Below are 26,336 nucleotides of genomic sequence, written 5' to 3' on the forward strand. Positions count from 1 at the left end.
GAGCATGTAGCATATGAAATGATACGAATACTGAGACAACTACTAGATACAGCCATTCTGCTATCTAGAACACATATCAGGCGGCCCCAGATACTATACTTATTGGAAAGATAGACAGCAAAAAAGGCCCCTAAAAAAGCAGCATTCTTATCTTCGGAATATAAATAAGGGACTGGTGTAACAGACAACATGTAGCGAGCCAGCTACCCTGTTTAGGAGTGTAGGCGATGATATGCTACTTAATCACCTTTAATAATCGTATGTAAGTGTTTTCAAGAATAAATTTTCTCATTTTTACATGTCCCATAAGAAAATTTATGGTTCATATTAGCGGAAACTAGTCCGCTCAAGGCCATTCGATCCACCACTCCTCTTAGCACCAACCTACCTACCTACCTACCTACCCTCACCCTCTCCCTCAACTCTCTAGCAACCACTCAACCCATCATTACATTTAGTCACGTGACTCATCTTTTTTTTTTTTCGCGTCTATCGGGGTTCGAAGCCGAGAACCGTGCGCTGTTGAACGCTGACTTTAACGCTGAGGAAGGAAGCATATTAAAAGAAATAGATAAGAAATAAATAACTTTAATGGCGGGTGAGAATCTGCATTCGGAGAACGCAAAGTCAATAAATAGTAATATCTACATAACCTCAAACCTTAGCGTACAATACACACTACCTAGGCGTATGGCAATAGACGAAGAAAAAGAAATGTACAGGGTAACCGTTATATTTACAGGGTGTTTTTTATTTTCGTAGACAATGCAATCAAATTTAAAGAAAGTCTTTTTTAATGCTACATATCATAAAATAAAATGAGTTGATTCTATTAAAAAAATGTAACGATTTTTTCATTTAAATTTTTAATATAAGTTTTTGATCATCCTGTACTTACTTATTTTTAAAATATCAACACACACCACTTCTATAAAGACACCAACCCCAAATATATAACATGGTTTTTCAGTCGGAAAAATCGATAGGTATATTTAGAACTGCGAATATCAATTTTGATATAATATATATCTAGATTATGGTCCGGACGGATACGAGGAATAAAACATGATTTAAAAATAAGAAAGTACGAAAATACAAACATCCTGCATATATAATAATATAATATTTTAATGCGTAGGATAAGTGAATCTAACCAACTTTTGTCTTTAACTTTTTGATATATTTTTTACAGGTTCACGGTCGGCGATCCGCAATGACCACGTCGACTTGGGCCGACGCCACGAATCGACTCAGAAACTTCTGGACTCTATAACTTAATTACTTTCTGCGGCGGGACGATCCGATCTCGTGCCCGTTGATGATTCCCGTCGTCGGACTGATCGCTATATATATGTAATATAATTTAATATATATATATATATATATATATATATATATATATATATATATATATATATATATATATATATATATATATATATATATAACCCGTCAGTGGATTTTTGGGGCTTAGAGATAAAGTTATAATACACTGTCAGGCCAAATCCCATGCGTCGGGGGCGGCCCTCCGGTAAATAAAAGGGCCCTTTTCGGGGTCGTTCGAATTTATCGGGCTTCTTAAGTAATTAAAAGGTCGAGAGACCGCGCTGCCGGACGATTACCGACCCCACAGTATAAAGCGACCGAATTAAATTAGGGCGCAAATTGATTCCAAACTGTAAAGGGCTGGGGAGGTGGTATCCGTTTTTAACGTCGGTAGCGACAATGCCGGGGCCTTTAATCTGCCTTGTTCGAATCGGGGTGGAAAAATATTTGAAACGGTGTTTTTGGCAACCAGTATTGCGCACATAAATTGTTAAACTATCAGTTAAAGCCGGCGTTTTAGTCCGTCTCGTCGAGTCCGATAAAAATTTATTCACGTAAAATGCTGCGCAGTATACAGGAACGTAGCATCCAAAAAAATTTAAACAAAATCATATTAACATATTACAAGACTTAAGCACCTGCCCGTTCTTCTTCTTTCACTTATTCGTAAGTCATTTTTTAGGGGTTCAGTCTTAACTGTGCAGTGGGAGTCTTGCTCTCAGAATATTTACCAAGAGGTCCTTCTGTTCTGTGTTGGGTTTATTGTCTTTTGCCAATTTTGCCGATCTGTTCTCCTTCATTTTATCTACATGATGTACTTGGGTTCGTCTCGCATGGTCTCACTTCTTATCTGTATATAATATCAATTCTTTAATAGTTCATTTTAATTTCTGTTTGTTTTCGTCGTTTCTGTCCTTGTTTCTATAGCATGTGTTAGTGTCTTTTAGATTCAGTCCTTGCACTGTAAAAAGGAATCAAAGTACTGGAAGTAAAGCCCCGTATCTTGGAAACTAGACCATTTTGGAAAGAATGAAATAACTGACTGACTGTTAATTGGACCATGAGAATATCGATATAATACTGTTGAATACAGGTATAGGTAGGGCAAGTATAGAACTGGCTAAATTTATTTTCAAGAGATAAAGTAAAATTCTAAACCATTCCTCGGAATCCGCTTGTTGTGATTTTATGTATTCCCGACCATACCATAAAATTGGATCGACGTTAAAAAATGACTCAATAAGTGTTTCAAAGAACTCTCAACACACATAATATGTGGAGAAGGAAAGGGAAAAACTTTTGCGAAAACACAGCAAATAAAATCTCTCTCTTCGTATACTGGATGCGGATTTTCGAGTTTTTCAGTGCACGGCCCAATGATTAACTCGTAAATATTAAGCTGGGGTGGCGGCGGTCCATTCAATTTACTTTTAAGCACAGACAAAAAAACGAGTTAAATTCGTATTAAATTATTCACGAGTACGAAGTTAGATTACGCGTGGGCGCTGCCAGCCACGCGCGAGGCCGCACATCCCCCGAACTCTCTGTGGTTGTAAATTAGCGGGGCGACCGCCGGGCGTGAAAAATGCGGTTATTTGATCGGCGCCGACACGCCAACCGAATTTGTCATCATTGCCTTGCTCTAGGCACACGTTTTGTGCGGCGTGGCGTTACTCCCGAAACTTTCACAATATACCTGGAACGGGTGTGCCCATTAAACGCTTTCAAACGTGTCATTTTAAGCCCTTTAAAACCCGTGTAGTGTCGATTATAACTGCAACGCGAGCTAAAATCGTAAAGTACTAGGGACACCGTCGAATCTCGGCAACGCCGCGCTGACAGATCGGTAAAATAATAATGTAACAATACACTCACGGCAAGGTGTTCAAAAGATAGAACAGAGAGGTACAATTGAGGTTGGCATTTTTTTTTTTTTTTGGAAGATACCCGACGCTAGCCCGGCACTGTTTGCATTCCCAGAATTCAGGCGTACGCAGAGATCGGAGCGAGAACGCGCCGATTCTCTAGAATACGGCTCGAATGTTCCACAACTATAACTAGCGGGCGCTGAGTCCTATAAAACCGCGCTCCCTAGTCAAATTATACATTTTGTTTTTGCAAAGTTGTCGATCAAATCTAAAATGCATTGCTTGCATTACCATCGAAATTGTTCTTCGAGAAAATCTTGCAGACGTGAGCAACATGGGGAAAGGTTCTATTAAGATATTACAGAGACGGGAAGAAGTTATCATGGCAGATGGAACGAAATGATGATGAGTGATTATATGTGAAATCTTCGAGATGGTTTGTGACGGTTTCATATTTCAATGGTAAAATTTAGAATTTTTAAAGTAAAAATGTACTGGCACATCTGCAAGTAATGGGTTTATATTTTGTTTGGATCTAGTAATAATTTTCATAATATTAATTTTATAAGTAACTTATAGAATTAATTGTGCCGTTCATTTCCTTATCTGTTTGCTGTTTGGCGAGGGTTTTTTAAAAAACTTCTTGTTTGTTAATTTGATATCGATTTTGCGATTTTAACACACAATACAACCATTCCTTGTTTTGTATACTCGGTTTCCTTAGTTTTGGACTTATACTCCCCGTCAGGTTGTGTTGCCGAATCATAAATACTTTACGCGGCAGTGGTTGTGTGCGTGGCCCCTTGTTCGCTCGGTTTTCTCTTAGGTGACACCGGTTTACCGAGAGATAGTAATAAGTATTAGTCGAGCATTAGAGGCAGTCGTAACAATTACCAGTCGTCACACTATGAGGCTGGGGACCACATTTGCTTTTCACGGCTTCGGTATTCCTCATCGGCTCTTAACGGGGCCTAATAAACATTGTTTTGTTTTTTTTTTTAACTATTCTTTCTCAATTCACTGGGACTGGCTGTCTGTCGCCACCATTTGTCCGTTCGGCCAATTCGATCTCGTTGACGCAACCTCGATTCTTTGGATTTTGCTGGAGTACCATCGACTAGGTTGGCAAGAGTGGTGTTTTCCCTCTAATTTTTTCTGTCCGTTGGGCCTTTTAATAAAACTGGTTGTCTGACCGTCCGACTTTTGCCCTCTCTAGTGAAACTTGAGTCGGTGGCAGGTTTTCTTTTGTGTGACCGACCTCTTTTTTGAGCCGGTAGTGCTACCCCGCTTAAATTGGTTACTAATTTGTGATTTCCCATACTTTTGGATTTATTTGGAGTTTGAAATGGGACTTTATCTCAACGAGAGATTTTGAAAAAGAATTCTCATTGCCCCGCATTTCCAGAAAACCCTAGAATCGAGGTAAGTTTGTTTTACCACCTAATCCCGTGCTACTTTTATGCCGATTTTATTTTCTGTTTTTTTACCTTGTTCCGTTTTCCCGCTAACCTTTCAACGTGGTTTCTTCTTTTATAGGAATACCAGGGCGCTTCGCTAGAGAGTGAATGGGATTATCCAAGGGTTGCCATTAACTTACAATGCAACAAGATTATTACCTAAAGTTTCGGAATTTAAATCTAGGTAAAATTGTGCTCCGTAATAGTATTTAATAGTAATAATAGTAATTTTATACCTACCTGTGTTTAATAGTCTTTGGTTTGGTATACTACTTAGTTTAAGATTATTAATAATCATTCTTATTTCGTGTATAACACAGCGTGTGTTGAATCGTGTGCGATTTATGCGAAATATGTGCGAGTCTAGTGTATCTCAGGAGATGCTCCTGCCCAAATGTAGAAAACACTATTCTATTGAGACTAAGGAAGTTATAAACAATGTTGATTTGATTCTCATTGAACGTGGTGCCAGCAAGCAAGCATCTTTAGAAAAAACGGCCACATTGACGAAAATGAGAGTTAAATAAACATTGTTTATAACTTTCTTAGTCTCAATAGAATAGTGTTTTCTACATTTGGGCGGGGCGAAAGTCACGTAATAGAACTCACGCCATTTTTTTTAATGTACAGTCTCCAGTTTTTAACAAAATAAATTTAAAACAATTTAGTTAAATTCCCCTCCCGTGCGGTCTCTATCTAAACACGTATTTTATTCTACTGAATAAAATATGATTTCGCGTCGCCCGGGACAAAAGCGCCAAAACGTGTAAAGCTCATTTACAATATGGCCGCGCAATTTATTTTCCCGCGTTTAATTAACGAAACGAAAACGAATACAGAGGAAAATTCGATCGAATAGCTGGTCAAAAAAAAAGGAGAGGAAAGAAAATGATAGCGAGACGACCGTTCAGTGAGAAAAACTTATACATAAAACAGGTATCCGTCGTGATGGCGGGCGGGGGTAATACGGAACCGACCCCCGTGGGGCGGCAGCGCCGGCGGCGCCGTTCGTTTTCCCCACAATAATGGAGAAGTATTGTGCGAAATATGAAGAGGAAAAGTTCGAGCCTCCTGAATTGCCGCGTCCCATGCAGAAAGTTATTCTTTATTTTGATTTGACGCGCGCGCGCGTTTCCGCGTATTATTTTTCTCGGAATTAGATGGCTCGTCGGTCGGGGTGTGTGGGTGAGGAAGAGAGAGAGACGGATTTATCGCCCCCCGGTGTACGGGTGTTAAACAATGATTACGAAGCGCGTCTCCGAAGAAATTCTGGGAAACGGAATTTTTCGGATGCCAAAAGTAAACGGTATTTATCGTCAAACGGCAGCATCGTCTTTTTTTTTTCTTAAACTTGGATTAAATAGTTTCTTAAGATTGACTCTAGTAATATGATTCGCTCTGGACTTGACGGCACTAGGACTAGGCGAAGTGCAGAGATTCGTTAATCAAGCCTAATTCAAAATTAAATATTTTTTTCTAGTCCCGTCTGTAAAATTATTACACCGATATAGCATGCAGAAAGCGTCATATCCCACGGATTCGGACATTTCCGGGATATTACCGCACGAGTTTGGGGGCAATCGGATGTTTTCGGAGATTTTACCACACGGCTTGAATTTTGACAATTGTCTATTCTGACGGTCCTGTCCGTTTTAAACACTCGCTTCGCTGCGCTCCGCTCGTGCTACGTTTACCGCACTTGTTGCATAATATACTATTAAATTTGTATTAGTGAACCTCTGTGGAATTGATCCTTTGGTAAATCTAGATTTAATTCAAAATTCAATCATCTCGTGAATTAGAGCTAGAGCTCTTATCAATTTTTCGACATTTCCGTCCACTTTCCGACTTTTCCTTTCGACACAGAGAAAACTTCATTTGATAAAACATTATCGTTTTGGCATGTAAAATCCAACCTTCCGCAGTTCACTTTTAATTTTAAAAATACTAGTACTTATATTAATACCCATGCCTATACCCACACCCATATACTAATACTCATACTCAAACTCATGCTTATAGGCATACGCATAACCACACGCGCACTCATATTCATTCTTATATTTATACGTAAATCCCCACCCATACCATACTCATACTAAACATGTACTGTTACAGCGTTCTTCAACAACCAACCACTTTATCGATGACAGTTGTCATAAAAATAAGCTGGATCTAAGACACGTTTAAATTAACTGGTTGAGTAAGTTTTTTAATTCGGGCTTCCTTGGTTTAACCAAGTCATAATTAACAACGTAATTCTTCAAAGGGAATTTCGTTTTTCTACTCCCTTCTGTAAAATACCTAATTATACACCAATCTAGCGTGCAGAACGTGTCACTTTATCACGTGAGTTTAGTGTCCCACGGATCTGAGCCACTTCGGACATTTCCGGGATTTTACCGCACGTTTGTGAATTCTGACGGTTATGTCATATTCGTGTTGTTTTGCGAAAATGTACCCAAAAGCTAACGGTCGTATAAAAAGTATAGTATGCAACACGTTCGATGAACGTTTTAAGTCACTCGTTTATTAAAAACTTGTGTCAAATAAACTCGTGAGTGCCGTTTAAAGCACTTGTTGCATAACATACTATTAAATCACGAGTGTATTTGGCGCGAGCGGGGCGTATAAATATAATATACTATTTTCAAAGTATCTGGGCGTTTAAGATAAAACAGTTGACGGCTTTCACGCGCGCTAAACTGTGGCTGTGGATTTAATTAAACACTTTTAATTTGGATTAAGTGTTCCTTCGCGCGGAACTAAACTTTTGTTAAAATGCAGCTTAACCGTCGACTTTCTACATCTAGGAAAAACTACTTTTTTCTTAACTCGACTAAAACTTCCCGGGCGTTAACGATATCGCTTCCTGTTTAATTTCCTTTAAACTTTTTCCGAGTAAAACAATTCGTTTATAGCCCATATTATGGTCCTCTTGGCAGTCGGCAGATAAGTGCCGCTTTCTTTGGCACTAGACAATTAACAAGTTTTAAGCTGTTTCGGACAAAGTTGGCGCTGAAAAGTTGGTGTGTTTCAGAGGGATTTTGACCGGTTTTATTATACCGTGTGTCTTTTTCGACGCGGCAAACAACGATGAAGGAGAAAAAAGGAGTGTCCCGAGGCACCGCGACAAACAACGTGTAAATCTAAATTGGAGGAAAAAACTTTCCATTACTTACCTGTCGAGGTGGAAGGCGGCAATCTCGGCGTTGTGCCTCTCGTAATCCGTGAAATAAAAGTGATTGGGCAGGGTTTGCTGTTCCCGCGGGAACCTGTAACAGAAAAGATACTGTCTAATCCGTTGACGGGTGAAAATCGGATAGCGAGAGACGTTTTCAGAGGTCGCATTGTTCAAAATATAATTCTATACAATAATATAAAATAATGAAACTTTAACATTTTCTCATCAGGACCGTGTAGCTTAATTTTAGCAATATTCTTTAACAGATTTCTAAGCAAATTCTCCAATAATAAATAAATATTCTGAACAAATTGGAAGTGCCACAGGGTTCTATTTTGGAACCCTTAATATTTTGTTTATAAGTTTGACATTCTGAACTTTCCATTCTTGTTAAATACTAATATCTAATATTGGCTATTTCTATATCCTTTAGTAGTTAAACGAACGAGATTCTAAGTCCAAGCTGATGCAGGTAACCATGCCTATATAGTTTCCAAAACCTCGTTAGAGATATTAACGAACTAAGCACTGAGCCTAATCGCTGCTGTGAGAGGGCTCGTGGCACCACAACATATTATACTTATTCAAAAAAAAAATAGTTAAATTTTAGTTACCCGTATTTTAGGTGGTATAGACAACTTGATTTTCAGTTTTAAATAACAACGTAGTACAATTTTATTCGAAGAATATAAAAACTTTCAAACAAATTTCTAATTTTTTTTACTCCCTTAATTTTATTTATTTGTTTTTCAAATAATGCAATTCGATACGACAAAATTAACAAATTTTAATTAATTCTTTTACCAGTAACTGTTGTCTTACCATCAGTCATTGGACAGTTAATAAGTCACCGCCGAATATGGGGGTAAATAATTACACACGCACACATAGATATATACAGACGCGAAAAAAGACTGGAAGCGCGATATATAATTTGTACGTGATTTTTCATTTTAATTATGAACGCTCGTCCATCGCGACGGTCCATGAATTTTTCATAAGGCAATCCGAATATTTTCCAGTCGGTACCCGACAATTTTGTTGTCATACGAAAGTGTAGGTAAATGTTTTCAACGGCATAATCGATATAATTCGGAGGGCGTCCCACCCCAAATCCACCGAACGGACGACGACGTAAGGGCTTTTATGATTATTGGGTGCCGCGGGTAACTTAACGGTTATTACCGATTTTGTTTGTTATCGTTATGATGGCGGTCCGCGCGTTTTCAAAATTTCGCAGACGTTCGTTAAAACGGCCATTTCGCGTCTCGTAAAGTAAATAATAACTTGGATACTGCGCGGCGGCGACGATAAAACCTATTTTCTCGCCAATCGTTAAGGGTATATTGGTTTGCCGATTTCCGCTCTCGGAAAATAAATCACGGGCTAGAGGGAGCTATTTGATCGGAATAATAACCTATAAATCATTCGGTTAAAAAGCTTTGAAGCGAAATGGTATTATTGGATAATTAAAAAATATTAATTGCAGTAGCGGAGAATCAGAACGTCTAACTTATTCGACCTAAAAACGCAAAAAGTTGACTTGCGTTTATTGCGGTTTTGGCGGTCTCTTGTCGGGATTTCCGTAGAAATCGGTGCGAGTTAGCTAAACAACTCCTTTTCCTCGGCCGGGTCGACATTTTAAAAATTCAAATCTCGGGATTTTCCTCTGCTTGTCCCGGGATAACGTTGATACAGGGGAAGGGAGCCGGGGTAGAGACTCGTAAATCTCGGTCTCGATTCTTTTGCAGCTTTCGATGTCGTATCGTCATGTTTTTTTGAAACATCGCACGAAACGAAATCGCGAAAAAATAAAAGAAGATTATACAATATCCGGTTCTCGAAAAGAGGCGGCAGCGGAGGCAAAATTGAAACCAAATTAATTTTCGACGTGGCTCTCCCCCGCTTAATCAAAACTCCGGTCCATAAATCTCAATTAAACGTCAAAAGGTCTTGTTAGCGGGAGTACGCCGGGAGTTCGACCGAAGAATGCCAATATAAGTCTCAAAACGGGAGCCGCCAGACAGAAAACCGTTAATTTCTCTGAATATTTCGTTAACGCCGCCCCACGTCTTGGGAGAAACCTTTTCGCTTTGCCGTGGCAGGGGTGGGGGAAGCTTTGTACGTGAATTCCCGAGGGAGTTGCCTATTAAACGGAAACGGCTCAACTCTCAACAAAAGTTGATAACTTTTCTGATTAAACATCAAAGGAACTTAGACGTCTGCGCTAACCTATAGAGTAGGTTTATAATTGTGCATTTATTTGTAACAAATTATGTCGTAGACTGCAGTTGGCCTTTGAACTCTAACAAAATGTTTTGCTAGAGATTGAAATTTTTCGAAGCGGTCTGCGTAGTTATTCACGCCATACAACCATGACTTTTACACGCTTGTACCACCACATTGGTAGTATTAGAAGATTGTTATTTCTGGTCACACATTATCTTTCTATCAAATGAAGTAAAATAAGCCAGTCTTGAGCACTTCAAAATTTTGTATAATATTGCTGCTATAATCAAAGGTATACGGACCAGATTGTGTTGTGAAGTCGGAACTAGGATGCGTCATGCTGTACCTACCTAACCACACCTATGATTTGACATGACAGATTTTGCTACCATGGACCTTAAATTGTCTTAATTTAACATGCAAAAACTGTCGATATTGTGGTTACTTTGCCTTTACTATTTACAAATCTTCCGGATTCCTCCTGCGTCGGTTGTTGATGAATCTTACTTCTTAACATTCAGCAATATGTGAATCAGTCATCCGAGAAAATGTTCTTATCCTTCCGTTAGCTCAGTCTCCCTTAAACAGTATATTATAAGCAGGTCCAGAGTAGAATGAAAAAAAGTTCAGTTAAGCTCTGAATAAGACAACACTAAGTTTGGTTCATCAACAATCGATACGTAAATAATAGCCTGTGGAAGCTTCTTTAAAAAATATACTTACTTAAACCTTTGTTTGATCGACGAAATTCTCCAGGCACAATATAGAGGCCCCCCCTTTCTGACGCCGCGTCTTCATTTTATTGTCAGCGACGTTGCGGTGATACGATGCATTGAATTTCGCGGTTTGCGATGCCGACGTTCCCTTCGAATTTAACGTATCGATGACGTCGCCGCCGGAATACTTAATTACCCGGACAAAGCGGGCGTATCGTCACGCGAAATGCGGCCGTCGTATAATTCAGAGATAACCTCACTCTCTCTCTTTCTCTCGCGGAATACGAGAGGGCGCTTAACGACCGTTTCGAATATACGTATATGTACGGATGCTCGCATAATATAGCAGGGGAGACAATGTTTAACATGCAATAAACCTGATGCGATCATGGTTGAGCGGGTTTCGCGCATATCGAGCGACACTTAGCACATCTTGGTAGAAGTAAAAGGGGTAGTCTGTTCATAGATATAAAAAAGTGACGAACTGGTACGAATTAAGGAAAGACCCCTTTGCTTAGAATTTAATTATTTGGGGTTTTGCTAAGAAAGATACTAAACAATATTTATTTATTTTTGTATGTATTTATGTTTAAATCTAAAATAAAATAAAATAAAATCGCTATCATCGCCTGTTCTAATTATTATTTGTTCTATATTATTTGCAATATGGATATACGATTGTTCTGCTCTTTCTATATGTTTAACAGAATTTGCCCAACTTTGTGCAAGGATGTTAAAAACTTCGGTTTCTATAAGTTTGAGGGCATTGGAGTTAACACGGGGAAAAACATTGTTACGACGAATGGCAGATTTCAGTTGGTGCTAAACATGTTCAATGGGATTAAATATACAGTGGTAAGGTGGAAGCCTTAAAATTGTATGCCCTAGATTTTTTGCATAATTATCACAGACGTATTGCTTTTGTAGGTTCAAGCTTTGTAGAACATCAATTAATTGCTTTTTGGTATAATCTTCGTGAAAATAAATGTCGTTATTATACATGTAGTTTTGGATTGTTGCTTTTGTGTCACAGGAGGAAGGGGTTTTAATCAACTGTCTACTGTGATAACTTGCATCGTCCATTACAATGACGGTATTAGGAGGTATGTTTGGAACTAGTTTGTTTTTAAACCCACTTTCAAATAAATCAGCGATGGTGTCTTCATGGTAATCCAGAGAAGAATATTTAATATTTTTCGCAGACAGAGAAAGTCTATTTGGAATCCAACCATCTTTAGAGTCAGCATGCAAAATAGTTATTCTTTTGCCTCTTTTTAATGGCGCGTTTGTTTTACACTTATCAGTTGAGTCAACCCAACCCTTTTCCGGGGTATCATAAGTGTCGAACCAGGTTTCATCCAAGTAAATAATTGTCCTTTGTTGTTCTCTGTAAATCCTAATTTTTTTTAGATATTCCATAAAGGGTGAGTCACGTGAATTCACCCGAATATTAAAAGCAGGCCACCCGATTGTCATGATTAGATTGCACAGTAGACGACGCGGCGGACCGTCAATCTCAATCCCACACGAAAAATGTTTGCCTGTATTAGTGATTTATGATTTGTGCAAGTTTTTAATGACGCTAGTTAATTAATGAGACATGGAAACATCCCGCGATGCCATTTATTCGCAAATAGAATAAAATAAAAAATTATTCTTCAGATGCGGATGATATGAAAACATATCAGCCCATTTTTGCGATCATTCTGATACATGTAATATTAGAAGTATCCGGCATTTTTGGAAGTCCGGACCTATTCGGGTAATAAGTGGTAGGAAAAAAGTCCTAATGGCCACCAATTAATTTAATTCGGTATTGATTCCGAGGGGTGGTAGTCGCTCGTCCCCTACTCTGCTACGATTTCAAATTAAATTACATCATCGCCGTGCGGAAAACCGCTCCGAATTTTTCCAAATTAACGGAAAACACGGGGCGGAAAGGAGCGTAAAAAAGTTCCGGTTGTTTTTTTCCGCGTTCCGCGCCGCCGCCGAGACTAATTTTCGCGTAAAACAACCCTTTTAGGTTATAAAAATACACCGGACGGCGATTCCCGGTGTCGGGCGGTCCCTCCCTCAATAATTAAGGGCGGCTTTACTGCTGCGATTTTTAATCCAGGTTGGCAGGGGAACGCACTATATTAGCGAACTCCCAAGTGACGTCAAAGTACACGGCAGTATTTAAATTTTGCAAATATTTTTATATTTTTTCGTTACTTCACGTACATTTTTTTTTAATTAAAATTGTCACTGGCTAAGCCCACCACCCGAACGAGGGAGGATATTATTTTTGAGGATTAAAGCGGCACAAAACTTCCGGTCAGCAAAAAGTGACACAAAATCTGCAAAAAAACTTTGCAAATAAAACAATGAGACAGATACTGTGGAAAAAGTAACGCGGCGCGCCTTAATCCGTCTCGATGAAAAAAGTTTTAAAGGAATTCCGAGACGACGTGTGTGTATGTGTGTGTGTGTATGCGCGCGGCCGCCCTGAACTTATATAATTTCCCGAACTAGAAGTGATGTTCGAACTTTCCGCTTAACAAATCCTATTAGCGGACATCTTCGGATGTTTCGAATTTAAACACGAAATCGAACCACCCGAGTCGGTTCGTCGTGTCTACGTCAATTCGAAATTACGAAGAGGATGCGGGTTGCTCGGAGACGAGAACGGCAACAAGTGAGGCACGAGAGATTTTCTTCTTACGAACTTTAATTCAGATTTAACTTAACCGGCTGATCAAGTTTATTAAACTAAAATTTTAATCCCAGTTTACCAAAACCAGGTTTCACTAAACAAAAACCGAGTTTAATTAATTCTAGAAAAGTGCACTAAACCGAGTTTATCGATTTTAATTTTCGGCTTCCGTAGTGGCGACCTACTATAACTTTCATTACCAAATAATTATCTAATTAAATCAAGATTAATAAAACTAGCATTAAATTACACTAAAATAAAATCAAGCTTAGCAAGAATTTGATTTGATTTCCCTCTCATCGGTTGCCAGAAGGGTGCGAGAACACCACGTGACCGGATCAAAGAAGATCCTCAGGTTTTTCATCGTAGCCGCAATTTAAAGGAAGAAAAAATCGTCGACTCACCGCCATCGGAGATTATTTACGAGTGGGTGACTGGAGTGGAGGAGGTCGTTCGGCACTTTTCTAGCAGCCTCGTCGGACCCTTTGTAATAATACACCGAGAGATTTAAAATCCGTTATGACGTTCGAAAGGCATTGCGGGAAATTCTTTTGTCGTTTGATTTCGCTAGAGCGTCTACCCTGATGTGTCACGTAGATTAGGCACGTTACCGCCCCTGTGAGAACGAAGGGTGCCGCAACACAGGGCGACGAGAGGTTGAGGTAACCCAATGCCAGAGTCTGATTACCTGCCTTATGTTTAAAGTTAAAAAAAATGACATCATCGTCGATGTCCGGGATGTTACGTGAGTAAGTGTGGTTCGCGAATCGGCAAAAGAGGTTTTGCTTAAATCATTTCAATGCAAGGTCGTATTTTTACATGCGTGATAAAATAAAACATCATATTGATGTTACAGTTTACATATATATTTCTGTACATTTTTTTATATGTATCCATGTGTTTGACGTTGTTTTATTATCTATTATATTTGATTTTTAGCACTAAAAACCATTTTCTATAATTCCGTCTGTAAAATACCTAATTTTACACACCGATCTAGCGTGCGGCCTGCGTCACTTTACTACGTCAGTTTCGTTTCCCGCGAATCCGAGCTACATCGGCCATTTCCGGGATTTTACCGCACGGGTTTGGGAAGGTTTCGGAGATTCAATTCTGATGATCATGTCACTGAATGCAGTCTTGTTGTTTTGCAAAAATGTACCCAAAAACTAATACACAGAAAAATGTTATGCAATATATCTGACACGTGTTATAAGCTACAATTAAGATCTAGCGGACTAGTCGGTAAGTAAAGTGACATTTATAATTTAAGTTTCCCACAGAAATTTTACACACCGGTTCGCATGAACTTTAGCGGTTTTTACAGTTTTTATATTAATGTCTTGCCAAGACCAATTGTGCCATTTTCAAATATCCATGTCTCATCAGTTCAAACAAAATCAAATTGAAGATTAGGACCTGCTTTTACTTGCCTACACGATCTTAAAAGTTTAATTCTCTTAAAAGATCTATCCTTGGATGATTTTTCTTCCAATTACAGTCTTTTTATTTAAATGAACTACTTAATAAACAATTGTAAAAGTTAAATAAACAACATAGCGCTTGAAAATTGCGTTAATTTCGTTGTTTATATGACATATCCAATAATACATCTCTCTCTGTCTAACGGACACAGTTAAAAAGAGACAATAGCAGAACCCATCGGAACGATCAACGAAAAGGTTTGATGGCAACTAGTAAATATTTTGTTTTAATATAGTATGCAACACGTTTATTAAGCACTCGCTCCGCCCGTACCAAATAAACTCGTCAGTCAAATGCCGTTTACCGCACTTGTTGCATAATATACTATTTCCACAATCTTCCTGGTTACGATAACCATTTTAATTTTGATGACAAAATACACACGTTAGACTCGCGTCGCATATCCCGATAGCGATACATAAAAATATCGGACCGAGTCGCATTGTTTTTTTTTACTTCGTTACGAGCATCCTACGTTTCGAATCCTATCAAAAGTCCCTCAACGGAAAACGCGATTTGAAAACCGAAAACGTCGGAAAAATATTCCCGATAATATTCGATGGTACGGGAGTAAAAATTTACTCGCCGCTCACGTATCCCCCTAAACCGATTCGTTATCCGCGGCAGCGTCCGACCAGAGGCGCGCGTCGCCCGAGACGGCGGGAATAACGCCAATCCCTTTCTCTCCCTACATACATAAAAATCCCATTTTAAATTTCTCTCGAGAATACCTTTATTTGCGCGGAATAAGGAATATACTCGATTGTCGTGAGGTTTTATTGAAGCGCCGAAAAATCCCGATTTATTCGCAGCAAAACGCGCGTCATAACGTAATAAACGCGGGGCTCGCGGCGGTTCCGAAAACGGGAGCGAAAATTACAATCCAACAAAAAAACCACGTTGGCATTGCAAATTTATTCTTATTAATTGCCTTGCTAAACTATGTGAAGAAATTAATTATCGAGAGGAAAAAACAGCACTAGTTGTATATATACGTTGATATTGTTCCACACGTCAGTGGAAAACTTACTTTTCGCAACAATTAACCACACCAGATCCACACAACCACAGATCGATTTTTCCACCATAGTCACTGAACAAACGATTAAAAGTGATTCGTTGATATCTCTGCCTAGCAGAAACGAGTGGTCGCGTGAAAGGGTTCCAGGTTTAAACCACTCCCGCTTCTCGTGGCCCTTCTACACGAAACGACAAAATATTATTCCAGTCCGAATTCTCGAGTGTGTTCCGTAACAATACGAACGCCGACTACCAGCTTACATAAGCTAATAAAGTGGTTTAGTCCGGCGGTACAACTCCATTAAAACACACATTTCGGCGGCATTAAGGACTCCTCTATACCGGCCTCGGGGTGCTTAAGGGACGGTCCTATCCCGGGTGGCTTCCCTATGCCGCGAAACGACAGGATAATAGTAATGAAAAAAAACTAATTTTCGTTTCAAATCCACAGATATAATGTTGAATAAGCTCGGCCATCAGTTGAAAAGTATACTACCCGTCATTCGCTCAATTTATTACTTTCTACCTTTGGTGTACCCGATATGATTAGAAAGTACTTTTTTTGTTCGGTACTCTAAAATATCTTTTTTTGATCGCACGGCCAACACGTGCAGAAAGTGTCACCTACTGCCTTATGCACTGTCGTGAACCACTTCGGATGTTTCTGGTATTTGAGCCACGGGTTTGGGAGCAATCGGATGTTTTCGGTAGATTTTGTTGAAGATATTTTGGCCTTTGATAGTTCTGACGTTACTTAATGTATTCGTGCATTTTTTCACAAATTTTCTAAGGTCGTACTGTTTTCTGTACCAAACATTTTATTTTTTAGACTAATGCCCTACCTGTGTCAAATGCAAAAAACCCTTGGACAATTCATGTAATTACTTGGAGTTGCCCTTTTGGATTTGATTATTTTGTTGTAAACTTTTAATTGGATCGTAGAAAAAGATGTGTGGAAGAAGTACATTAGTTACTAGTTACACATATTTTTTTTTAACGAATTTTGACGACTATCGCGGAAATTCAAATGCGGCAACTATTCGAGTTAATAATATACCCCCCCACCTCCCCATAAACGATTCGCATATCACCCCTATTTTTACACATCGAAACAGCGTGCAAGTTTACATCGTCCCGACGTAGTGCCTAGAGTTTAAGCCGCGTCGATCTTTTATTCAACGCGGGTGGGGTAGGAGATTATAAGCCGGGCGCCCGTACCTATTACGTTATTTGTGTTGTCGGAACCGTCGAACCAAAATGAAAATGCAAATGCCGCACTCTCCTCCGCGTTCTCTCTCTATCCCTCGCTCAGTTCTTTTTTTTAACCAGATTATGAGAGAATATTTTCCCGTGCCGTATGCCGCTGGGTAAATACGGCGCGAAAGAGATTAACAGTGAACAGTGTTGTACGCAAAAATCGGCCCAGATGATTGCAACACTCATAACAGCCAAACTGCAAACGTCAACAAAGAATAGAAGCTAGTAGTATATGCAGGCTGATTTGACTCCACAGCAGGCCCCAATAATATCGACTCGAGTAAATAAAAAATATATATATATTTTACGTAGTAGGTCCAATTTTTGAAAAATGAACTCTCTCGATTCAACATTATTAAAATTAAAGTAAAATGTAACCATAACTTCCACTGGTAATTTATTTGCCGTCTATATGAGTATATTATTTTTTAGTTGAGTACCTATGGTAGACTACGCCAATTTTTCTTGTTGTAACGTATATTGCAATTTTTTCTTAATAATATCGATGTGAATCGAAACAATAATTTTGGTTATTTATATTAAATTCAAATTAAATTCTGAAAATACTGACAGAGTCATTTTACAGATTAGTATAAGTTATTTTGCAAAAAAAATTCTTTGCCACTAAAATTAACAAATTTTTATTTCCGCAAAAATTTGTTCATTAAAAATCGAACATTTCATGTGTTCATTGCTCGATGTATACCATTTTTGCTATTTTACAACTGTACGACAACATCCAACACTCATATCTACGAAATAAACTAATACGATTAAAGACATAGAATGACAGCACGTTTAGACATTAACTAATTAGATTTTGATTTGCCGGTATTTCGGCAAAACAACAACGGTTTCAACCGATTTATTGTAAACATTAAAATTTCGCGTCCGCCATAAATCAAAATTAAACTTTTTCAATGCAAAAAATGTACGCGGATCACGGGGCAAACGCACCGGCAGATGGGGGCGAACAAACGATAACAAATCATTCGGGCGACGTATATATAATACGATAAATCACGTTTTCAATTAGACCGACGCCGCGGACACACGAAAAAAATCGTCGCATTAAAAAACGAAATAAAACAAAAAATTAAATAACTCACCTCATCGGTTTGAACAGCGCCTGCAGATCGTTGGGGTAATCAATGATCAGCTTCAACTGAGTGCCCCCGGACTTTTGGGCTGAAACAAAAGAGTCGCAAATATCATACACGACATTAAATTTCTTGCAAGTTGTCCTTTTTCATTGACACCCTTAACCTCCAACGAGATTTGATGATATAAACAAATTTACCAAGGCAATTATGTGATGAAGCAGTGAAAGTACGTCGAGTGGTACACACAAGCAAATAAGGGTGAAACACCAACTTAGGTTTATGGAGAGATTTAGTAAAATGAAGAAATTTTTAAAAGCCACGCATAATTATTAATTATGAAGAAATAAAAAAAAACAGAAGCAATAGCAGCCAGCTGTTGAATTTCTTCAAGAAGAATGTAGTGAAAGAGATATAAAGCAAAGAAAAGTATCAAGACAAGAAGAAACTAAAAAGAAGAAAGGAAAGTACTAATTCGTAATCAAGAACGGAAACCACAAGAAGAAGCAAAAAAAGACAAATTCTGAACGTTGCTTATGCGCTATAACCGTTAATTACTAGAGACGCCGAAGTTTAACTAATATTTTCCAAAACTTTTAACCAGAAATTCTCGAGGCTACCGGAAACGGATTTGCATATCAATTGATTCGGATATTCGGGTCAAAGGCGGTGCCGCCACCCCCCCCCCTAACCCGCGGCTCCCTCTTGCACGTGTTTAACGCGTGATTCATTACGTGTTTTGTCGGCGGCGGTGGCGGTTTCTTTTGATGTAATTCACGCTGTGGCAATAAGCACCTCCCCCGTCTCCGTCTTGTCCCGATTTTTCGTAACATGGCGGTCACGCGGCGGCCGGGTGAAAAATTATCTTTAACGAGACCGCAAATATTTGAAAAACCTAATCAAGAATTATTGAATAGGCGACCGTTGTGCCGCCCCTGCCGCCACGATTAATCACGCCGCCAGTATAAAATAAATCCGATTCGTATTTGAAACGCGACCGCGAAAAATCATTAACCTACATTTAAAATTGGAGGTAACGGATCTGTGGGCCGGGGGGAGGAGGTACCACGCGTTTCCGTTACAATTTGGCGGGCTATTTTAAATCCCCTAACTTATTTAATAGAATATAAACAAAAGAACCAAGGTGAATAATCATTTTTAATTATTGAAATTTATTTACTAAATAATAACATTGCATAACATTTTCTACACACGTAGGGATCTTCTCAACACAAACTTATTAAAACGGAACAAAGCAGCGCTCAGACAAACACACACACAACAGACGTAGTTGGAGCGTAGTATTTTACGTAACGTTTCTTTTTTTGCCTCGAAAACAGTTGGGGCGCACACGGCTTCTCTCGGAAAACACGTGTAAAACGAAAACAATTTAAAATTTCGCAAACTGCCGTTTGTCATTTTCTCTCGGCGGGCCCGCCGCCGGCCGACGTCGACGACGCCGAGGGCAAAGAAACAAAAGCCGGAAAAAACGACTTTGTCGCCGCTACGTAATTCGAGAAAGATGTCGGTTAATTATGCACGTCGTGATGAAAAATAGCGAGGGACGACGACGTTCCGCCGTTATTAGACGCGAAATTCGAGTTAACCCTCCTCGTATATTATTTACGATACCTCTTCCTCGCGGCCGATTCAAATCTCCTGTGTATCTAGTTGGCGTTACGTCATTTTTTTTGTTTTACGCTTTCATTTTGGACTTTCGTTGGGCACGCCGGAATTTTTTCTCCGGGATCGCAGGAAAGTTCCTCGAATAAAAGTTTATTAATTAGTAAAATTAAAGATTAAAATCAATGAGCCAATCATTATACATTTTTTCCAACCTAATGTTTTAGAACTCTTCCACCACAGTATTCCAATCGATAGAACTACTTTTATGCGCAAGAGCGAATTTTGCACCATTCCCAAACGATGGCCGATGGCCGATTGGAACGCTTTCGGATATTGTTCCATTGTTTAGTTCACATTAATTTTTAACTTAAGTAAACCTAAAATTAAAAGATAACATGGAGAAGCGATATATTATGTGGTAATTTTGAAATAGCTTAGCTAATTCAAGGTCCCTTCCAAAATGCTGTGAAGGTTTTTTTTAGTAATGCAAGAGTTTTTGATAATAAATGCTGAACATCATTTTCTCAGTTCATCAACATCTATTACTGTTTTAATACCAGAAGTTACTAGAAACAATACTGTAAGGAAAAAAGAACGTAACTGGACTGTGTCGGTTCAAACGATTCCCACTAAATAGCAAATTTAGAAATTACCGTTCTGGAATAGTTCTATGATAGATTCCCAAAATTGGTTGGAACGGAAATAGAATCGTCTGAGAATGATAACGATGACGTTTGGAAAGCTTCTATTCATTTGCACACGAGAAGAACAGTTCAAGAACGGTTACCGAAACTTTAAATTTAATTAATTAAGTTTAACAGCTGTCAAGTGATTTATTCTCAATTTGGTTTGGCAATTTATCAAACGATCATCAAGTAAGGCTAAATTCGTCGTTCGTAAACGAATTTTGTTTAGCGATGAAGCGCACTTCTGGTTGAATGGCTACGTCAACAAACAAAACTGCCGCATTTGGAGCGAAGTTAATTCTCAAGTGTATGTCGAAACACCGTTACATCCAGAAAAACTGACTGTTTAGTGCGCTTTATGGGCTGGTGGAATCATTGGTCCGTACTTCTTCAAAAACGATGATGGCCAGAACGTTACAATCAATGGTGGTCGGTATAGAGCTATGATTACTAACTCTTTCATTCCTGAATTGAATAACCATGATGTCCAGGAGATGTGGTTTCAACATCACGGCGCAACATGTCACACAGCTCGTGCCACAATCGATTTATTGAAACACACGTTTGGTGACCGCCTAATTTCACGTTTTGGACCTGTGAATTGGCCTCCAAGATCTTGTGATTTAACACCGCTAGACTACTTTCTGTGGGGCTATGTAAAGTCATTCGTCTATGCGGATAAGCCTCAAACGCTTGACCTTTTGGAAGATAACATTCGCCGTCTTATTGCCCATATACGGCCACAAATGTTGGAAAAAGTCATCGAAAATTGGACGTTCAGATTGGACTACATCCGCGCCAGCCGTGGCGGTCATATGCCAGAAATCATATTTAAAATGTAATGCCACAAGATTATCTTTTGGATAAATAAAATTCATGTCAATCGAATAATCCATCGTTGTTTTATTGCAACTTAAAGTTCCATACACCGAAAAAAAACACCCTATATGACCCACTAATATTAAACAACCAAATAATTTGGAAACAAATACAAAAATCAACAAAAGAGAAATAACAAATAACAAATGTTATTTTTTTAAATACTAATTAAAAATAGACGTCCACTATTATTGAACCCTTGTTCCGTTCCTGCCAAAAAACTCGCGACTGAAGTGGCGTTTATGAAAGTTGATACACAATACACTATTTTTGGTAAATATACATCGTTTGCTTTGCTCTGAAGAAGCCAGCAAGACGACGGCAAGACAGAGTCAACACACGACGCAGCAGAAATCCAGCAGATGTGTACCTACAAGTTCCAGAGCTTGCGGAAGTTTCCTTGAAAAACATAATTTTTTGTGTGTATCTCTGCATATTAAGAACAAATTAAAAACATTATAAGAAAGGATGCAAAACGTAACGGAGCAGGGATTAAAAAAATTAATGGTAAAAAAATCGCGAATTTCAAACGACACGGTACAACGAAATGGGTAAATATAATACCCCCTAACGCGACAGCGGGGTCTTTAGTTTTGGTTTCATTCACCAGGTAAAACGTAATTTCGCATAACATTAAGGTCCCATTTCCATTTTAATGAAACCCGTGACGATGGGCGGAGCGGGGGGGAACGTGGCCACAATATCGTGCTCGCGGGGTCCGTAATACCGGCGACGACGTTATTTGTCATTTTTTGTATTCAATTTTATACAACGTCGAGCAAGTGAGTGAATGTGCCCTCGCAGGTCCATTACTTTGTGTCGCGCGATGTAACTACATGTTCTTTCATTTTGTCTGCCGCGAAAAGATTTTAATAAGTCCAGAGGCGTGCACCAAAAATAACTGATCAGGAGAGAAATACAACTAAATAAATAAAATTTAAAAACGAAGTTTATTCTTGAATTACGTCCGAAATTCTCCAGTATCCGGAATATATGAACTGTGAAATCAAATATTCGTCGAGATGCCCGAAAAGTAACGGAACTACCACTACTTCTACAACCAACAAAAGAGATCGCGAGCTGGTGCCAAATTTTGGTTTAGTTCTTTACGCCACAGTTATGGCGTGGATCACTTTTTTTCTACTAAAAATAAATATATGGGATATAAAATTTATATATAAAAACTTCAATGGTCAATTAGTGCGATTTTGCCGAACCGGTCGGTTTCTCCGAAAATTCACGACGCTAACCCCTCTGTTTATTAGGTCGAAAGCGAAACGAATTGGTCGACCCAAGCGGGAACGGCGACCACTCCGCGATCGTTCATGCTAATTTGCGGGGGTAGCGGCGTGTGTGTGTGTGTGTGTGTGAGGCGACGGACCTGGATCGATGTGTCGCTGCCGCGAGTCCCCTAAGATTTATAATTGATAACGGCGTAGCCCATTCATCATCGCCGTAAGCGTCGAGAGAATCAAGTGTGTGTGGGTGTGTGAATGTGGGAGAGGTTTCAGGTAAGCATTATCTCGTTCGATAACTAAGTGCGCCAGAATTGATATCCTATTGCGGTTGCGGACTATGCCGACTTCGGAGAGGCGGCGAGTCGGAGAGGCGACGAGTTCACTCGATAGATGATGTGACGAATTCACAATTAGTAATTTGCTAGCTCACTTAAACTTAAAGTCGTCATACGTCCTCACGTTTACCTGCGCCTTAACCGGAATCAATTGTCTGTATCAAGTTGAGACAGCATATCTTTTTCACGGTTTTTACGTTCGGGAGCATTCGCGAGCATTGTCCGTCCAGCTGCATTTTCCTTGACAGTTTAAGTTGAATATGGGAAATTTTTATTAATTAATTTTATTAATAAACGAAAATTTGATTTACAGCTTCGTGCTTTTCAATAAGATGTCGCCTTGCGATAACTGTCACTTAAATCTCCCCGCGCGCCTTTGTCTTTCGAATGCCTTTCAAAGGCTTATTTACTTCGTAACGTCTTTCGCGAGTTCGCTTTGAAGGGGCGCGGCGGCACTTTCAAGCTCGCACGCCTCGGCGTGTGTGTGTGTGGATCGTTTTATTTACTTGTCCGTGCTGTTGTTTTGCAGAGTTCCGTGTTTTTCCGAACTTTCAATAATAAATGGCTTTGCCGGCGGGGCATCTAAACTTTTGACGGAGGGGTGCGCGCGCGCTGGGTGCATCATTTAGGAGGCATTCCTTGAAGGTTACCTCGAGGTCGATGACATTATAAAAGTAGACCTACTGCCACCGTATGCATAGTGAGAACTATACTTAAAGCGAAACACTACGAATAAGAACACTTACCGACGTGGAGAATGGGCTCAGTGCGCATCTCGTTGATCAGTTGGTCAACCAGCGAACTATCTTTCCCGTATAATTCGTACTTGGAAATTTGCCGGTGGAACTTTTCCAAAGTGGTGGCGTTTTTCCTGTAACAACGGCCGATATTATAGATTTTATAAAAATCAAATTTCACACTACTTTCCCTCTTGTTTATATATATATATATATATATATATATATATATATATATATATATATATATATATATATATATATATATATATATATATATATATATATATATATATATATATATATATATTCTCACGTATTGATTCACGGATGGAAAAATATGATGACACTATATTCCGGGATATCATCCGTTCGCTCGTTGAACTCCGACTGGAATCCTGCATCCGACTGGAATCCTGCAAATCCTGCATCCGACTGGAATCCTGCAGACGTTTCGCCAAAATCTCACTTGGCATCTTCAATGCTCGCGCTCCGAAAACACTTCGAACACTGGGAGGTTATCGGCGGTGCGTGCGGTATTTATACTCTGCGCCGGAGATGGTAACGGTGCTGCTTGTGCGTGGGAGGAGGTGGCTCCGCCCCCTGAATTGTCGCGTTGTTAATTTCGCCCGATCGTAGTTGCGATGTCCCCGTTGGCTGCTGCGCATCGCTCTGCTGTTTGATTATCGTTCTCCACGTGTTGGATAAATGCAGAGCGTCGTCTCTCGTATTGAGGTGTCCGGACTTTTCTATTTCGATGGCCTCTCGTATAATCCTAGTCCTAAAATCAGGAATATTAGCTATTTGTTTGCAAGTGCCGAAATCAATTTTATGGCCTGTCTGATGTTGGTGCTGAAACAAAGCAGATGTTGTTTGTTTGTTTCTTATGGCTAAACGATGTTCCTCGAGCCTGGCTGAAATCCTTCTGTTGGTCTGTCCCACATACGTCAGGCTGCACGATCCGCATGCTACACTGTATACTCCTTGGTTTTCCAGAGTAATTTTTTGTTTTGGGTTTCTTAGTATTGCTCCGATGGTATGGTCAGGTTTGTATGCCGTTGATATGTCGTGTTTCCGTAATATTCGGCCGATTTTGTCAGTAACCCCCTTGATGTATGGCAGGACAGCGATCGATCTTCGTTGGGTCTCGTCCTGCACTCTCTGCTGCGGCTGTTGTTGTTTACTGATTGCCTTGCTGATGGTGCGCCTTTGGTATCCGTTTTGTCGAAGACAGGTACTAATTTTCTTCAGTTCTTTATCTCTGTTCCTCTCGTTTGTGAGCCTGAAGGACCGAGCAATTAATGTATGTATCAATGTATGTATGTATACATTAATTGCTCGGTCCTTCAGGCTCACAAACGAGAGGAACAGAGATAAAGAACTGAAGAAAATTAGTACCTGTCTTCGACAAAACGGATACCAAAGGCGCACCATCAGCAAGGCAATCAGTAAACAACAACAGCCGCAGCAGAGAGTGCAGGACGAGACCCAACGAAGATCGATCGCTGTCCTGCCATACATCAAGGGGGTTACTGACAAAATCGGCCGAATATTACGGAAACACGACATATCAACGGCATACAAACCTGACCATACCATCGGAGCAATACTAAGAAACCCAAAACAAAAAATTACTCTGGAAAACCAAGGAGTATACAGTGTAGCATGCGGATCGTGCAGCCTGACGTATGTGGGACAGACCAACAGAAGGATTTCAGCCAGGCTCGAGGAACATCGTTTAGCCATAAGAAACAAACAAACAACATCTGCTTTGTTTCAGCACCAACATCAGACAGGCCATAAAATTGATTTCGGCACTTGCAAACAAATAGCTAATATTCCTGATTTTAGGACTAGGATTATACGAGAGGCCATCGAAATAGAAAAGTCCGGACACCTCAATACGAGAGACGACGCTCTGCATTTATCCAACACGTGGAGAACGATAATCAAACAGCAGAGCGATGCGCAGCAGCCAACGGGGACATCGCAACTACGATCGGGCGAAATTAACAACGCGACAATTCAGGGGGCGGAGCCACCTCCTCCCACGCACAAGCAGCACCGTTACCATCTCCGGCGCAGAGTATAAATACCGCACGCACCGCCGATAACCTCCCAGTGTTCGAAGTGTTTTCGGAGCGCGAGCATTGAAGATGCCAAGTGAGATTTTGGCGAAACGTCTGCAGGATTCCAGTCGGATGCAGGATTTGCAGGATTCCAGTCGGATGCAGGATTCCAGTCGGAGTTCAACGAGCGAACGGATGATATCCCGGAATATAGTGTCATATATATATATATATATATATATATATATATATATATATATATATATATATATATATATATATATATATATATATATATATATATATATATATATATATATATATATATATATATGATGACACTATATTCCGGGATATCATCCGTTCGCTCGTTGAACTCCGACTGGAATCCTGCATTCGACTGGAATCCTGCATTCGACTGGAATCCTG

The 26,336-nt window shown here is 39.5% G+C and overlaps 1 protein-coding gene across 2 annotated transcripts in view; it reads right to left on the minus strand.

The window, feature by feature from the left end:
* Positions 1–26,336, minus strand: part of LOC132700011 (extracellular serine/threonine protein CG31145) — a 102,074-nt gene that overhangs the window by 35,138 nt on the left and 40,600 nt on the right. For both annotated transcript variants that reach the window (XM_060667058.1, XM_060667057.1), the window contains exons 3-5: positions 23,848–23,972; positions 18,347–18,425; positions 7,834–7,926 (exon numbers count right to left, since the gene is read on the minus strand). In XM_060667058.1, the coding sequence (XP_060523041.1) occupies positions 7,834–7,926; positions 18,347–18,425; positions 23,848–23,972 (297 nt within the window). The remainder of the gene's footprint in view (positions 1–7,833; positions 7,927–18,346; positions 18,426–23,847; positions 23,973–26,336) is intronic.

The sequence above is a fragment of the Cylas formicarius genome, unplaced genomic scaffold (assembly GCF_029955315.1).
Source record: "Cylas formicarius isolate icCylForm1 unplaced genomic scaffold, icCylForm1.1 PGA_scaffold_3__17_contigs__length_32017465, whole genome shotgun sequence".
In the NCBI taxonomy this organism is placed as follows: domain Eukaryota; kingdom Metazoa; phylum Arthropoda; class Insecta; order Coleoptera; family Brentidae; genus Cylas; species Cylas formicarius.